This window comes from Haemaphysalis longicornis, unplaced genomic scaffold (assembly GCF_048455015.1).
Source record: "Haemaphysalis longicornis isolate Haplotype H1 unplaced genomic scaffold, Haemaphysalis longicornis Haplotype H1 scaffold_2, whole genome shotgun sequence".
Lineage (NCBI taxonomy): Eukaryota > Metazoa > Arthropoda > Arachnida > Ixodida > Ixodidae > Haemaphysalis > Haemaphysalis longicornis.
In genome coordinates, this window is record NW_027526295.1 from 235,155,935 (window position 1) to 235,173,007 (window position 17,073).

The 17,073-nt window shown below is 45.2% G+C and overlaps 1 protein-coding gene and 3 pseudogenes across 3 annotated transcripts; 3 read left to right on the forward strand and 1 right to left on the reverse strand.

The window, feature by feature from the left end:
* Positions 1-4,058: 4,058 nt before the first annotated feature.
* LOC144168560 (uncharacterized) lies at positions 4,059-4,837 on the reverse strand (annotated as a pseudogene).
* An 808-nt stretch (positions 4,838-5,645) lies between these two features.
* LOC144170135 (uncharacterized) lies at positions 5,646-16,505 on the forward strand. Of its 3 annotated transcripts, none has more exons than XM_077699737.1 (5): positions 5,647-5,996; positions 6,068-6,331; positions 6,645-6,858; positions 12,042-12,249; positions 16,373-16,505. In XM_077699737.1, exons 1-5 carry the CDS (start codon positions 5,768-5,770, stop codon positions 16,415-16,417), a joined length of 960 nt encoding a protein of 319 aa, XP_077555863.1. In that variant the 5' UTR covers positions 5,647-5,767; the 3' UTR covers positions 16,418-16,505. The 3 variants fall into 3 exon arrangements, with proteins under 3 accessions (XP_077555862.1, XP_077555863.1, XP_077555864.1); XM_077699738.1 differs by having other exon boundaries at positions 5,650-5,996; positions 12,042-12,094; XM_077699736.1 differs by lacking the exons at positions 12,042-12,249; positions 16,373-16,505 and having other exon boundaries at positions 5,646-5,996; positions 6,645-9,564.
* LOC144170133 (zinc finger SWIM domain-containing protein 3-like) lies at positions 12,673-14,513 on the forward strand (annotated as a pseudogene).
* Positions 14,521-16,345, forward strand: LOC144170136 (uncharacterized; annotated as a pseudogene).
* Positions 16,506-17,073: the final 568 nt, after the last annotated feature.

Sequence of the window (17,073 nt, forward strand, 5' to 3'; positions counted from 1 at the left end):
GACTGATAATTTGATGAACGACATTTGTGTAGGACACCGGCAAGACCTGCGGTGCTTTATACGGGCTGTGGCTGAATGGAAACAATATTTTTTAATGCACTACACCTTCATTGTTCCAGTATGTATAACCCACAGAAATGCTGCTTGGTGGTAAGCTGCCATAGTTGTGCTGCCAGGCGCCGTGCAAGGGGGAGGCAATTGGTTTGGTGGCCTGGTGTTTGAACGCACATACAGCACTAAACCAAAAAATATTTAGCGCGCCAAGAATGCTACAAACCTCTGAACCATGACACCTTGCACCACTACCTGACAGCTTGTTTTTCATAGTTGGTGTCGACCTTTTCTCATAGGATGGACAAGACTGCAGTTGGTTGCAGACTATTGCTCAGTATTTTGCAAAATTGAGAAACCTAATTGGCCGACAACAAAAGACATTGTTGGTGTCTTGTCACTCCATATGTAAAGAATATTGGTTCCAAAAACCACACGCACTGATAAAGTCTCGCAGTCCACTGAACCAACGCCGCCTGTGTAAACATTGCCTAATGAGATCTGCAGTGCGCCCCAGAAGGGCACCCCATCGCGGCTAAGACGTGAGCGAAACAGCTCTTGAAACCCAACAAGCAAGGTGACAGACACACGTCGTAGATGTGGGTGCAGCGTTCGCGACTCGCAAGCAGTGATGTAAGGCGGGACGTCCGCAGGCGCGCGCCACCTAGCGGATGAGTGCCTGAACTAAGCGTCCCTACTGTTCTTATTGGAAAGCAGCCGACGCGTTAGGCAATGTTTATACAGGCGGCGTTGACTGAACAATGGGATTAATACATGCCACATCGAGCGCTTATTAAACTCGGAGCAATTAAAGTAAGTGAGTGAGTGAGTGCTTTATTGATACAGAAAGTGGAAAAGAAGTGGACTTGGGGTGCCATACAAAGGGCAAAACAATTCTTAAAGAAGTGCAATGACATCAGTGTGTGGCTGCTGTCACACAAGACCATACCAGGTATTAGTGGCTTTTCACCTGGAGGCGAAAAGCAAAAACGCCCGTGTGTTCGAAATTTCGGCGCATGTTTAAGATTCCTAGGTGGTCAAAATTAATCCGAAGCCCTCCACTACGGCGCGCCTCATCGCCTGCATTGCGTCGGCACGTTAAACCCTACAATCAATCAATCGATTTTCACCCGGTAGGTTGCAAATCGTCCACTACCTAGGACTACTGTGCCAGCTGCTGCTAAAGTGCTCACACCACGCTGTAATAATTGGGAATTCAGGGCTAGAAACAAAGCCTACAGTTCACACAGCCAGGAACAGCCTTACAGTAAGTATCCCAAATGGTGAAGCAAAATGTGGCACAAGGGTCCAGTTGGCCGTGCAGCTTGTTCCTTAATTAACTTATCGGAATGTCATCTGGAATCACCCAGCCTACTTGAAGCCATCTACAGCCAGCAACTACGTCCAGGAGCGGACACCGGATCCCATCTCCAGGCCGACTTCGAGCTCAAAGGAAGGTGTGGCCGTGCTGTGGGTTGCCAAATGTGGTGCTTCCATTCAGGGAGTGAAGGAGTGGTGTGCGGTGCATGGAAACCAGTCAGGGAGAGTCAGGTGCATACTGAAGGGGAAGCAGTGGAACTCTACGCCAATAAACCGTAGTACTATTCATACCTGCATTGGCTATCACATACTGTAATAAAATTGCAGTACTTTCCTGTCAGAGGAATTGGAAGCAAAGGCATCTTAAAAGGATGGAAGCATCGTTGGAGCAGCTGTCGTTGAATGTGCCCCTACTCAAGCTAACAAGGACTGGAAAACTTGCAGCTGTTCAACATGAGTAGGAAGAATACAATTCGGTCGAGTGATGCGGGTTTACCTGCCCTCGTCTGGTTTGAGGAGGACCAAGACTCTCCTCAATCTGCTCATTAGCAAGGAATGGTCAGGACCATGTGTTGGTTGTTACATGCGATACCTACGACATATCACATTCTCAAGGGGAACATTGGCATGCCATTGCGCTTTGTCACAATCATTAGGAAGAGGCATTCGTTAAAGAAGTCCCACTGTTGCTGGCAACATTATGAATAGGTATTCGTGCAGCGTCCACACGAACCATCTAATCCTGCCATCGCCGAAAGTGAGTGAGAATGGAGGAGTATAGCAGAGGGGAAGGAGAAATTTTCCTCCTTGGGAACAAGCGTAGTACATACTGGCATAAGCAGTATTTATGATTAGAACAAACTGCAGTACGTACATTTTGGCGCTTTCTGGAATGCCATCACCATGCAGGGTTCGCCTGCAAGTGTGCTCACGAGCTGAAAACTCTGGCACGAAGGTTGCAATCAAAGGTTTGCAACGTCAACCATAACTGCATACAACTAGCTCTCAACTATTCAAAATTGCAGCTGCCATGATGCTGCAACTGCCGCCACACGTAATTAGCCATGTCTTGCTATACATGCTAACAAAATGTGAGCAAATGTCCCGATTTAAGCGGGATATGTCCCGGTTATACGGCGGTGGTCACGCTGTCCTGGCAGTCTTCTTGGGGGGCAGGTGTTTTGTCCCGCCTTAGGCCGAAAGCATGGAAGACGGGTATCAAGCTCTGCGTCATTAGGCTGAAAAGCTGGAGGAATGGAAGAGCCAAAAGAAACCGCTTGAGGAACTTCAAAAAAACAGTGCAGATGACGGGACTAAGCAAGAAACACACAAGACACCGCCTGTGTTGTGTTACTCAATTAGTCCTGTCGTCTGAGCTGTTTTTTTTTAAGTTACAGTGTACCAACAAGCCATTCAGCACAGCCTCCTGTGTTTGAGGAACGGTGGGTGGATGTGCTTCAGCACTTTGAAACAAATGACGTGCCTTGCAAAAATGCACCAGTTGAAAGGGAGTTTTTCTTGGATGATTAAGATGTGGACTGGTGCAGAGAAGGCGCAGCTTCGTTTGACCACACTCAAAGCAATGCTGTTACTTAAGCTGAATCTGCACATGACGTTAAGGGGTACTACAGATACGTCAGACAAAACGAAGGTTTAGGGCAATTCATTCAAGCAAGAAGTATCATGCAGATGTAGTAATAGAAAGTGCAATTTGTCATTTAAGCTACATGCCACGTTCTGCCTTACACCCCCTCCCCCTTTACCCTCGTCCCAATTTGGGGTCCCAGGAATATTGTCACTTTATGCGAACAGCTAACCAAAGCAGCAGGAGGCGGGCAGCATGTGCCCTGTGTGCATATCTCCAGGGTCCCGGCTGCCAAGCGCCCTTGCCATTTTTGGAAATACAGAACGTAGTGTCTGGAGTGCCATCCGATGGCTCCTTGCATGGGCGTTGGAGTGCGTCTGGCGGCGTTACGAATTTCATTCAAGCAGCGTGCGACACGAACTTGCGAGAGCGGCTTTCGCAAACTAAGCGGCTCGTCGCCGCATTATAGCAGATGACATGCAGTTGCTTCCGTCTCATGCTGTAAGAGCACATGTGCGGATGCCTCGGATTGTCACCACTTGTATTCCTTGGAAGACCGTCGTTAATTTCGGCTGTCAAGGCACCGCACCTTTTTTTTCAACAGCACGCGATCACAACCAAAACATCGAGATACTCGGCGTGTCCACGAGGTAGCGGATGAAAGCCAGTGTTTATTATCAGTTTCGTATCTAGGAACATCAAAGTTCTTGGATACGAACGGAGTTACAGAGTTACGATAACATTATAGTTGCGGCTCTCTTCAAAATTCAGCAGGACTTTTCACCGTGCGGTGTTCAACATGCGACGTAACAGAAGGCATCAAACATGTCATCTGCATGTGCTCAAAATTACAGTGGCAAGGCAGACTGTCCTAACATCTCTGTGTATGCCGCACCACCCAGCCTTGAACTGAGGGCAGTTTTGGGTCCTTTGTTGGACCCACGCCAGGCCGTACGGGCTACCAAAGCTCCGTTGGTGTTCTTGCAGAGCACTGGCTTGGACCAAGTGTTTTGAATATTACTTCACTGCCAAACTCTTTGTATGCACATGTGCTTGAAAATTTGTGTGCATCACCACACTTTTTTTATTTATTCATTTTAATTCACAGACCCTCATGTTCTTGTTTCCTCATCTGGCGTAGTGTAACGGACTCGTGCACATCGAAATCATAAGGCACTCAGTAGACGAGGTCAGGATAGGGTACGAGGAACTTCTTGGTTGGAAGCTCGCCCCCGTTGCAGTACCACATAGAAGGACGGTAGACCTGGTACAACTCGTACCACAGGCGGAGGTACTCGGCGTCCTTGCGGGCTATGGTGACTTGTATGCCAAGATTTTGTCCGGGAGGCCACCCAATAGCTATCTGATAACGTCTATACTTGGCGGCAGAAAGTTAGACGTGCAGATGAGATCAAAAAGTTTGCGGGGATAAATTGGTCACAGTTGGCAAAGGACCGAGGTGATTGGAGAATAATGGGAGAGGCCTTTGCCTTGCAGTGGGCGTAGATAGGCTGTTGACGATGATGATGATGATGATGATGAACGTCTATACTTGTCCAAGCTTTTCACGAGGTACGATTCCTTGTCGAGGTAGACGCCTCCGTACTTTTAGAGAATCCTTATGCGAACGATGTCCGAGGCGTGCTGAACAGAACTTAACTCTTTACCGAAGATCATTTTTGGGTTTTCGACGTATCGGAGGCTTAATCGAGGAATGTCCTTGATGTGCTTCCAGGAAGAGCTCCGTTCGGTTGCACTGCATTTGTCGCAGTGGATCATCAGCATATCCGGCCTTTGCTGGATCCACGCTGCCCGAATGCACATGACTTCAATGAAAGAAAGAGTCTTGTTGCCAAGTCTTACGAAGTGTATGAAGTTCAAAACGTACTGGTCTTCGTCAGCGGTAACATTTACCTCCGCTACTGGCAAAAACTAAGAGAATAAATCTGGCACAGGGTGCCTGGGAGTCTGGCCTAAATGAAGAAAAACCGCAATTCCCCGGCAGATGCAGAGAACTTCGCTGAAAGCAACCAAGACTGAGCATCTCATATATATTTTTATATTTTTTATTTGAACTTACTGCGCTATTCACAGTGCAGGCTTGCCGAAGAGTCAGTTATTTATTTATTTATTAGTTTATCCACATCGCCATTACTGGCATTACAGCGGAGGGGTACACATGTGAAAAATTTCAATGCAAGGAAAAACAAACAGAGTAACAACGTCCAATTTACACTAATACATGCGTACACATGCACTTTCACAAAGCCTTCACAAACGCTTCATTATCAACAATACTGACATCTTGGGAAAGAAAGATAACTTAAACAACTCAGTTTTGCTGCGATATTCATGTACTTTATGGTTGTGGTCGTGTCGCTGCGATATGTAGTGTGGTGAAAGTAAGTACTTATCACGGGGTATCCTAACTTGATTGTAGTAAATATTATGAAAGAACTTTAACTGCAACTTTTTGCTTCTTAGTTCTAGCAATACACACCCCAAGGTCTCTTTTAAATTCGTCATACTTTGAAGTCTCGCGTAATTTCCAGAAACATAGAGCTGCTATAGGTTCTGTACTTTTTCCAATACACGTACTTTTTGGCAGTGTTTTTAGGCGAAACATCTGTCGCTATTGGATTCGTCTTCGGAGTTTCGGAATTTCGGCCTGGCAACTACATCATAGAGACTACATCAACTACGTCACTGCCGGGAATGGTGGGATACATCGCCGCCATGTCGGAGCACCGCAGCGCACTCCCCGCGCAACCATAGAGAATCGGGAAAGCGACAGCGAGTTGGCGTTTCACTATGGTCATGTGCGCTATTGTGGGGTGCTCGAACCGCAGCAAGTCAAAGGCGAGAGCGAATTCGTCGAACACCAGCCTCTTCCGCCTACCGACAGTAGTGACAAATCAATGCGAGAGGACGAAGGAGCTCACTGCAAGACGGCGAAGCATGTGGCTATCGCGCATCAAACGAGCTGACCTGAACCCGAACAACCCTAACATTCGAGTCTGCGGTGCCCACTTCGTGACAGGTAAGCCAGCAACGTTTACAGTAAATCGAGGCGTCGCGTACGATTGCAGATTTTTTTTATCGTGCTTGCAGGCAGGCCAGCCAAGCTATGGGAGGAGGCGCACCCTGACTGGGCGCCGTCGCTTGCACTTGGGTACGCCAGGAAACGCGGGTGTACCGAGCGTTCTGAGCGATTGAACCAGCGACGTGCAGTGAAAAAGACAGCTGAGGCCGACGCAGCCGCGGTGGTGGCACTGGACGCGGCGTCCACGCAGCCGATGGACCCCAGCTACAACGGGGACGTCGCGGCCGTTCCAGATCGTGACGGCGGAGTCAACGAGCACGAAAATGAGACAGGTCAGTCTTTTCCCCTTTTTTCTGAATCCGCAAAACTACAGTGTAGTTAAAAGTTGTACGGCTATGGGCATTTCTCAGATTTCTTTAGCACAAAAAGGTCCACCCATTCTCTTCACAGCACTGTGCTAAAAATTGCGGAAAACGACGAGGCTGGCATGAACGAAACTCGCATAACTGTGCTTTGTTCTATGTTTGCTTTTCACATATCACGTTCGTCGTTTTGTGCAATTTTTAACGTCAGGTTTCTTTGAAACAGTCTTCCATGCACTTAGCAAAATTGCCTCAGAGTAGCAGTTTTTTTTTATTATTTCAGGCATTGCTGTGCTGACCGACTTGACGATGGGGGACATGGCTGCCCTGGAGCAGCAATGTGTGGCACTGAATGACAGGATACACGCCCAGCAGAATGAGATTGAGCGCCTTCAGTTGACGGAAGAGGCCTTCAGGACTTTCAAAACAAGGGTTACCTTCTACACTGGGATGGGAAACTTTGCACTTCTGCTGGCCTTGTTCAGCCAGATGGAGGGGTACGTCGCGCATTGTGCTAACAGCTTGACGAAGTTTCAAGAATTCGTCCTGTTTTTAGTGAAGCTGAAGCTGAATTTGCAGAACCTTGACCTGGCCTTCTGGTTTGGTGTTTCAGAGTCCGCGGTATCGCGCATCTTTCACAAATGGCTGCACGTCGCCTACTGCAGGCTGAAGTCGCAGATTGTGTGGCCTGGGCGAGATGTGCTGCAGCGAACGATGCCACAGGCATTTTGCGACTCTTTTCAAGATAATCTTGCGGTAATCATTGATTGCTTTGAGTTGAAGATTGAGAGGCCGTCATCTTTTTTGCTACGAAGCGAAACATGGTCCCAGTGTAAGGGAAGCAACACAGCCAAATTTTTAATTGGAATAGCCCCTCAAGGTGTTGTCACATTCATATCTGAAGGGTGGGGAGGGCGGGCCAGTGATAAACACATCATGGAGCATTGCGGTCTACTAGACAATTTACTCCCTGGTGACGTGGTACTTGCCGATCAAAGTTTCAACATGTCTGAGAGTGTAAGCTTTTACTGTGCTCGACTTCACATCCCAGCATTTACCAAGGGCAAACGGCAGCTCTCGGCCGAAGAAGTCGAAGGCACCAGGAAGCTCTCAAATGTCCAAATTCATGTGGAAAGAGTTATCCGCCTCATCAGGAACAAGTTCGATATACTAAAGAGTGTTCTTCCGGTTGAATACGTTGCGCACCGACCTGGAGATGATGTGACGCCCATCGACAAAATTGTCACTGTGTGCTGTGCGCTGTCAAATCTCTGTCCTTCGATTGTTGCGGAACAAATAGAAGCTAATTATGGGCAGGCTTCTTAACCTGTGGGCTGGCAATGTGGGCAACGTTCTATTATGCAGCTCGTGGACACGTAAGCACTTGTGAGTTGTGGATGCAAAAGCAATAATGTCAAACTTAACACTGCTGAGTGCTGCTTTGTGATAGTGTTGAGCCTAACGGCATGCCAAGCAATGCCGAGCTCTGTGTGCACTAGTCGCCCATGGTTTGTAAGTCAAAGCCCGCAATGCATGCAGCAAGTGTGGCTTCAGTAAGCTACAGTTGTGGAGTTTAAGTGGATGGGGTGTGCGTGCTTGACTCGCATCTTGGGGACCTGAGTTGGAATCCCACCCAGACCCAAATTTAACTAATTTCGTTTGCTTTCGTTTTCTGTGCGCTGTGGGCTGTTGGAGGATGTGTGTCGTATTAGACACCAGCTGTTCCGCCTAATGCGTTCCATTTGACGCTTTGCAGTCTGAAACGTTTACCTGCTTTCCGGCCGTTCCATTCCACAACCATTTTGGAAATTTCTGGCACCACGAATAAGAATACAAACTGTGCAAAAAAAACTCGTTTTTTTTTTTTTTTTTTTGCGTTGTGCTTGCAACTTTTTTACCAATGTTTGAGCAGCATGTGCAACCGCTTAATAAAACATTCTGGGTGCAGGCTAGGGTTGTTATTGCAGGTTTTGCAGAAAAACAGTTTCCCTTCTGCCGCTTTTTGTTTTTAAATCGCTGCAAACAGCGCATAGCCTTACAACGGGCAGCTACGGCTGTTTTGCTTTGTCAGGACAGACCTCGAAAGGTTAATGCTTTTGCGCTAACATGTGCCTTTAAAGGCATATTGTTGGCTGCACATCCTAAGTGGCATGTTCAGTGGAAGCATTAGCTATATCACTACAATTTTGTCGCACTAAATCATCTTCATGATGGAAAAAAAAATAGCGCAAAAACAACAAAGTAGAAAAAGAAGGGAGACAGGACACGCACTGTCCTGTCTTTTTCCTAGTTCATCGTCTTTGTACTGTTTTTTTTTTTTTATCATTAACAAGTACCAATTAGCCCAATTGACAGTCCTTCTGCACTAAATCACCTTGCTCATGAATGTGGAAACTTGCTTTGGCTTTGTGGTCCTTGTGTATTTTGGCAATAGTAGTGTGTATTATGCCTTATGTCTGTATGTTGGCTTAGTCTTAAAGGTGATGTGAGGTCCTTATAACTTCCTATTTCATACTGGCCACCGGACACGTGCTACAGCCCTTTGCATATGTTAGATTATGAGACCTCTCTTTTCGAATGAAATGCTGCATTTCCATTACCAGTCTATTATCAAGCAGTTAGTTGCCGGTGGCTGTTTTAGAATAGACTTGGCAGCTTTTAACACCAGCATATAGCCTGTATTCAATAGCGAGGCACGCATGCAGGTAACCATGTGAGTGCGCCGCTACTGGTTACGTCGGGCTCCGCAGGATGGCGGTACTTGTCCGTGCTAAGCGCACGATATGGGTTGGACATTCAAAGCTCTAGCTCGCCGAACCCAAAGTAATGCCTCGACTTCAATGTGAGTGCGATTAATAACAACTCTGTTGACACCACCGTTGAGAATCTGGTTGAAACGGAGCAGACGACGCACGCCGGTGTTATCTTCAGCGTGCGGCCGCAGTGGCACAAGCCGCGCCATGTCCGTGGCGCTTCGGCCATGTCTGTGGCCATTTCAGTGTTGCCAAACGAAGAAATTGACAGCTAAACTTTTCAATGAATACCACCTATACGGGCTTTCTCTTTGTGTAGTGTTTTAACCTTGTATGCAACATTTTGCCTTGCTTTTCTGAATGAGTTAACCTGTATAGTAACTTCGTTTTGTCTAATGTTCAGTTTTGACTGTAGTTGTGCAGAAATAAAATGCACCACTCTAGTATGAAGATATACAGGTCACTGTAGATTTTTTCAGGTGCTTTATTGAATCAGTTGCAAGAAATATGTACAAGTCTCGCATTCCCGAGATCTAGGAAAGAACATTAAACATGGGTAAAGTGGCTCTCCCAATTCAAAATTATGAATATTTAGGAAATAACATTAAACATGAATGAAAGGACTGTGCCAATGAACGACAACTGAAACTGCGAAACGGGAGACAATTATAGACCTACATGTTCATGAATGTATACCAGCTATGGGTACCTTGCGTCAAGCACAATCACACGTTGTCAACTTAAGCCCTTAAGTGTGGAAGGAAATTGGTTGAAAAAAAAATGTCTGGGTCACATACACTGAAGAGATGACTTTCAACAAAGGATCAAAACCAACTGAAAACAGTGTGAAAACATTTTGCCTTGCTTTTCTGAATGAGCTAACCTGTATAGTAACTTCGTTTTGTCTAATGTTCAGTTTTGACTGTAGTTGTGCAGAAATAAAATGCACCACTCTAGTATGAAGATATACAGGTCACTGTAGATTTTTTCAGATGCTTTATTGAATCATTTGCAAGAAATATGTACAAGTCTCGCATTCCTGAGATCTAGGAAAGAACATTAAACATGGGTAAAGTGGCTCTCCCAATTCAAAATTATGAATATTTAGGAAATAACATTAAACATGAATGAAAGGACTGTGCCAATGAACGACAACTGAAACTGCGAAACGGGAGACAATTATAGACCTACATGTTCATGGATGTATACCAGCTATGGGTACCTTGCGTCAAGCACAATCACACGTCAACTCAAGCCGTTAAGTGTGGAAGGAAATTGGTTGAAAAAAAAATGTCTGGGTCACATACACTGAAGAGATGACTTTCAACAAAGGATCAAAACCAACTGAAAACAGTGTGAAGATTCAAAAAGTAACATGAATAAAATGACTGTCCAAGCAAAGAAAGGACAACTGAAACAAATTGCAAAACAGGACACAATGATAGATCCACATGTTTGCACCAGCTGAACCCGTGCTCACCAGCTACGGGCACCTCTAGTCAAACACGCTAACACCCCATCGACTCTAGTCCTAAAATGTGGAAAGAAATTAGGTAGTTGCGGGGAAAGAAAAGACATACAGGTCAGACAGCTGAAAGTCTTGGAAAAGAACGTTCAACATGAGTTCCAACAAAGAATCAAATCCAACTGGAAACAGTGTAAACATTCACGAAGTAACAATAAGCATGAATAAACTGACTGTCCTAACAAAAGACAACTAAAAAAAATTGCGCAGCACGACATGACGATAGGCGCACATGTTCACTAGCCTTGAAAGTTCAAGCACACGGAAACTATTTCAACTAACCTTCAAGCTCGTGTGTTTGCTGTGCCTACACGTGATGGCAAATTTATGAGCATTGGAGGTGAGGTTTCATGTTAGAGTAGATTTCAAAAGGTGAGCAGGTGAAATTTGTTTTTGAGAGCTGAAAAGGCCTCCGAGTTGATGAGTAGGCTGAGCAGACTAGATTCATTTCCACACTCTTGCAGCAACCAAAAAAACAATGCAGGTTTAACATGCTGAAGCTACACGAGGGCTACAAAACACGCACGCTGTAGTGGGGGGCTCTGGGTTAATTTCAACTGGGGATCTTTAACATGGACCAAAATCTTGAACACATGCGCGTTTTAACTTTTCACCTCCATCAGGAAAATGGACCAACATCGAAGGTCAGCAAGCAGCACAACGACCTAGCTACTGAGCCACCGCATCGGGTCTCGTGCAACAACAAAGACCAGGAAACATCAGTTCTCTTTGCTTTCCCCCTTGCACTGTGGGCAGTACCAGTGCTTTGTTTCCGGTGTCCGCTTAAGACCGACTCCAGAAAAATGAAACCACGTGTAGGCACACGACTTGTCACACGCCACCATTTTGCTGCAGTCGTGCAAAATATTTTGAGAACAGCTCAGGTAAAATAACCTTCCTAAAAAAAATCTCTTGCAGTAGCAAAGGTAGCATCGCAAAATGGCACATCCCTTCCGATTTGCTCTACGTGCAGCAAAAAGGGAGCCCACAGATTGAAGTCGCAATAGTCCACTTGACATAGTCATTTGTGTTTGTACCTGGTAGAAGTAATCATGACTTTGTTATAACAGAGTTGAAGAGCACCACTGGCATTTGCCAGGCACGCCTTTGCAGCACGGAAGTCTGTGGCATCTTTAACGGGGGACAATGGTCTTGAGAACCGAAAATTTACCAAAAAATCAATTTCTTTATTAATTTTATTTGCAGTCTACAGGCCCCAAATATTGTACCCGCAAAATATTATAGCTGTACCATAAGAACTTGTGAAGCTGTCGCGTTTTGAAGTCGGCTAAATGACCGACTTGATTTCTCAAGATCAATTTTTTTTTCCCATGAGGTCAGCTGTCAGGTACAATATCTTGGGATGTACTGGCTGGATTTGTATCATTTTTATATCACCCAGATTCGTATCACCCGGTTGTGCACTCCTCTGCGGGCCCAGGGATGTTCACCACGGTGAGTGGACACTGGTGTTGTCTAAGAAGAGGAGGAGGAAGGCAGCACTGCGAAAGCCAGAGCAAAACTATGTCCCAGCAGTGAACAGGGCGAGCGGTGTTCCGGCATCGGCAGCTGCCAACCACTTGAAGTGCGACCCACCTTTGCCAGTGCCTGTGAGCCTCTGCTACTGCTTCTTCTGCTGGCTTTGGTAGGCCCACTCAAGGTGGAGCTAACACCTCGCATGGCACTGCTCATGGCAGATGTGGCATAGATAGCACGTGGCTTCCAGGCAGGGGGAGAGCTGTCAGGTGGCTACAGCTGCATTGACTGGTGCTGTGATTGAGGTCACTGGCTGCAAAAGCCGCATTTTCGGACCGGAGAACAGCCATGTCACCGGTAGGTCTGGCACAAGAGTAGGTAATCAATTCAAGGCTGGTCACATTGCTTCCAATGCTTCCAAGAGTTGTAGACGTCTGGTAGCTTTGATGCCGAGCTAGGGGGTCGCCGCCTCTGATGTCCAGACCAATCGAGGAAAGGCTGTGACAAAAACGGACCCAGGTTGCGAGACAGCTTGTTGTGATGCCCTGGATGCTACAATGTTAGTTGGAGGAGGAGGAAGTGATATAGTTGTGGGTGCTAAGTTTGACAGCTTTGTTTCTTTCCGGCAGTGTTTCGAAGCTTGGTGGGCAGAAGGCAGGCATGTTGTTTCAATTAGTGACTCGCACAAGAACACCACACCTGACTTGCGCGAGGAGTTGTATTGTAGGGTTGTGTACAAGTGTGTTCATGGGGATAAAGTAAGGTCCCGGGGAACTGGCAAGAGAAATAGTCAGAGCTGCAATGGTACTGGGTGTGGAATGTGTTAGTAGCCCTTGCTTCTCTAGCTATCCACTATGTGGTGACTAAAGTGGAGGCAGCACATAGTCGTGATCTGCAGTTGTATGCTTTGTACCCGCAGAACAGGCTTTTGAGTAGCGAGGAGCAGGCACAGGTTGTCAATTGACAAAATCTTGGTGTACCGTCAAGGAAAATTTGGGAACAGGTCAAGAGTACGACAGGTAAAACTAAAAACAAAGGATCTTAACAACATTTCGCAATGCTATTATATTCCTATTCGCAATGATGCAGCTCATGGAGAAATGTTTGTGAAAAAAATTGAAAGCTTAGTTGCAGAAGATCCAAACTTTACTGTTCATTATGAAAAAAACAACATGGGTGAGCTGCAATACATCTTTAATTCAAACAGCCTCCATCACAAATGTTTTGAATAATTATCCCGGTATACTTTTTGTTTGCGGAACATGCAGAGTCAATGTGGAAAATTGTGTTCTTTATTCGATTTTAGTTGAAGACAGTTCTGGTCATGGAAGGAGTGCATGTTATGCATTCTTGAAAAATGAGTCTACAGAAATTGTTCAGCGCATGCTTTCCAAGTTTGTTGCTTTGAATCCAATTGTACTTTCTGCTTGCAAAGTTGTAATGGTAGACAAGGATTTTAAATGCACTGCAAATTTTGGGCAATCTTATTCCCAATGCTACAATCTTGCTGTGCACTTGGCACGTGCTCATGGTACTTGGAAAGACAGGCCCATGAGAAATCGAAGATGGATTCTAAACAGTTGAAGCCCATCATTTATAATTTAATTTACTCCCGTAGCACAGAAGAGTACTTACAAAATTTGATAAACTGAAAGCTATTGCTTCTAAAGAATTTTGCTCTTAGAACTTACCAGAACTTGCAATTTTGTACGGAACTCTGGGTTCACGCGTACCGGCTAAATGTCCTGACGCTAGGCAATATAATACAAATAATAGAATTGAGTGTCATAATCAAAAGATAAAATCTTACCTTCAATCACGCCTCCATCTGATTGATGCCATAGAGGCACTTCTAAAATACGTTGACACAGACAGTGAATTTGAGCAGTTTGCCAAGCTAAAGGAAATGAAACTGGGCTTAAGAGTAGGCGCTATAGATAGATTAGAGGTAGCAGTTGCATCGCATTGTACTTCGGAAACGAAAAATAAACTACGAGAGCAGTACGAAAAGCTTAATGCATCAGAGTACACTGTTAGCCCAAGAAATAGCTCGTGGCAAGTCACTTTTGCAATCAAGGAGTACAGTGTTACCCACAATCTAACCACTTGCACGTGCAGCTTCCATGGTCAGTATGGCCTGCCCTGTGCGCACATCTTTGCAGCCCATCGTTTTGCTAAAAAAGTTCTTTTTGATGCGGGTTGCATCACAGACAGGTGGCGAAAGGGCTTTTATCTTTGTGCTAGCTCTCCACCGACTGCAATCACAAAGACTAAGAGCACAGTCACGAGCAGCATTCAGCCGCCTTGGATACTCCACAGGAAAAGTATTGCTATGCGTTCAAGGCTCCATGCGAAATGTCCACATTATTGGCTAATGTATTGGCAAACTGGGCACTAACGAATTAATGGAAAAGCTTTCATCCTGCGATGCCTTCTTTAGAAGCTTAACAGCATTCACTCGCAACCAAATGACCGTAAATTTGCAGGGTGCACCTGCCCCGTTACAAGTTCAGCAAATGTCTGCTGCGGATGGTGGGAGCACCGCAAACCTAAAGATACCCTTGGCAAAAGCCAAAAGCCAGAAGAATGTTAAAACTGTAAAGCGGAAAGTTTTCCCCCTGCAGAAGAAACGAATAAGCCTTGCAATGATAAAAGCAGACTTGTTGGGGTTGTATGGCCAGTACTCTCTCTGTGATAAAGACCTAAATGCTGTAGAAGGGAGCACTTCATTGTCAGACAGCGTGATTAATGTAGCTCAATTTCTGATCAGACAAACGTTTCCTGGAATGAGTGGTTTCCAGGATGTCTTATGTGCGCAGGGGCTGAGGTTTTCCGAAATAACTGGCGCATTTGTCCAGATCCTTCACATTAGAAATCCCAACCACTGGTTTACTGTAACAAATGCTGGTGCCCCAATGATACTGTTCATCTTTAGGGCTCCGATCGGGACATCCAACCTGATGTTGTTCGCCAAATTTGTAACATGCTAAAGTCTAAATCAGCAGCACTCATTACAGAAAGCAAACCTGCACCAAACCAGGGCAACACACTTGACTGTGGCTTATTTGCAATTGCAAACATGTGTTACATAGCTTCAGGTAAAGAGCCATCCAGCCTTACCCTTAATCAGAAAGCTTTACGCGGACATTTGTTCAAATGTATATGAACAGGTACAATGGATGATTTTCCTCTCCTTCAGTCTCTTGCTGTTCGTGTGCGTCCGAAGCGGCATAGCTATAGTGTTAGTGTAGGCAACCCGTTCTGAATGCAGCCGAAATGGATGTAAAATGTCCTGTCTGCCTTAAACTGTTCCATAGGGGGTGTCTGCAGCTCGCCGCTAGTAAATTAAATAAGGTTCCAGTATGCTCGGAGCGGTGCAAAAACGCTGCAAAGAACAGGCTGCAAAGATCAGGACAGCCCTTAAGCTAATTCCGCCTTTGTGTCAGTGAATTTTGCCTTTTGCAACTTATTAATGCAACAACTCTTATCTACATCTGGTCAGAAGTAGCTCATTTATTTTAATATGCTGGTTCAATCTTGCATTTGCTAACTTTTTTTCCCTTTCAGTTTGGTTGTGTGATGTGCTATTGCGTTGTCATATTATCGGTGTTTCCCAGCTTGATTTTTTAATTTGCCACCATTCTTTTTTTCCCTTTCAGTGTACGGTTGTGTGAAGGTCTATTGTTTTCTCATATTGCTGTTCCCTATGACGTGTTATTCATTGTTTTCCTGTTAACTTTCATCCCATTGCCATTATGTATTAGTGATTGAGGTATGTCTGATTTTGTAACGCGCAAAAATATTTGCTACTTGCAATATTTGATGTTAATGTGGGTACAAGTGCAATATTGAAGCACTCTGTTTACTGGTAACTGCCAAACAGCAGTTTTATGCTGTATAAAAAAAAACACGGGCATTCACTAGAACACTCAAGAAATCTGCCCATTAGGGGAAGAATAAAATGTCCCACATTACGTTCACAATACTGCTTGTCTCTCGGCGGAGCCTGACCGCGAGAGAGCGCGTTCTCAGGTGGCGGATAGGGAAATGCCTTGTTCTTTTTTTTTTTCCTTCTTTACAAGGCAGGCACTTATGCCCATGGACCAACAGGCTTTAGAAATAGTTGAGAACCTTTGTGGCAATGACAATTGAAGTAACTTGTCACAAGGTAACTTGTGACAAGGCCTATGATACATGTTGCACAATTATGTAGAAATGGTGCACGTCCTATTTTGTGCCTTTTCCTTCCTTGTACAGGAACCGGAGCAACACCACCTGCGTGGATATCAGTGCAAGCTGTGATTGTCCAGTCCTGTTGGTGAAAGTTGCAGTACAGTTCCACAGTGCACCTCGAGTAGCTTCACCAATAAAATCACTGCTTGAACATAAATGTGTGTCGGTATCCATGAGAAGCATGTGGGCCTCAATAAGTGCTCTGCTGTTGACATTCTTGTTATGCAAAACAGGCAATCTTCAATCACTTAGGCCAATTTAACACAATGCTAAAATAGGCCCTGCTTGCTCAGGAACCAGTCATTCTTTCTGCCAAACCCTTGAGCCAGTGCAGACAAAAGCCCCTAAAAATTCTGTCTGGGAGCACATTCCATACAGTGATGTTTGCTTTTCATTGTAACGCCAAAGCTCCTCAAACAAAACGCTACATATTCCCTGCATGACAACACAGCTGTGCCCTAAAGGACGTAATCAAATGATGTCTTTTTGTACGACACCGAAGCTGTGCAGAAAAGCCAAACCAATACTTTTCTGCACAAAGCGCTCCTACAGAAAAGCAAAATTACAAAATATCTTGTTTATTTCTCTTATGTAGACCACTGCAAACTATTCAATACAGTGTGTAGTTTAGCACCCCATTGGGTGATTTTTTTTTTAATTTTTGTTGTTTCAGGCACTGCAGGCTTGTGGAAAAAAAACCATGGGAAAAACATTTGCACGTGTGG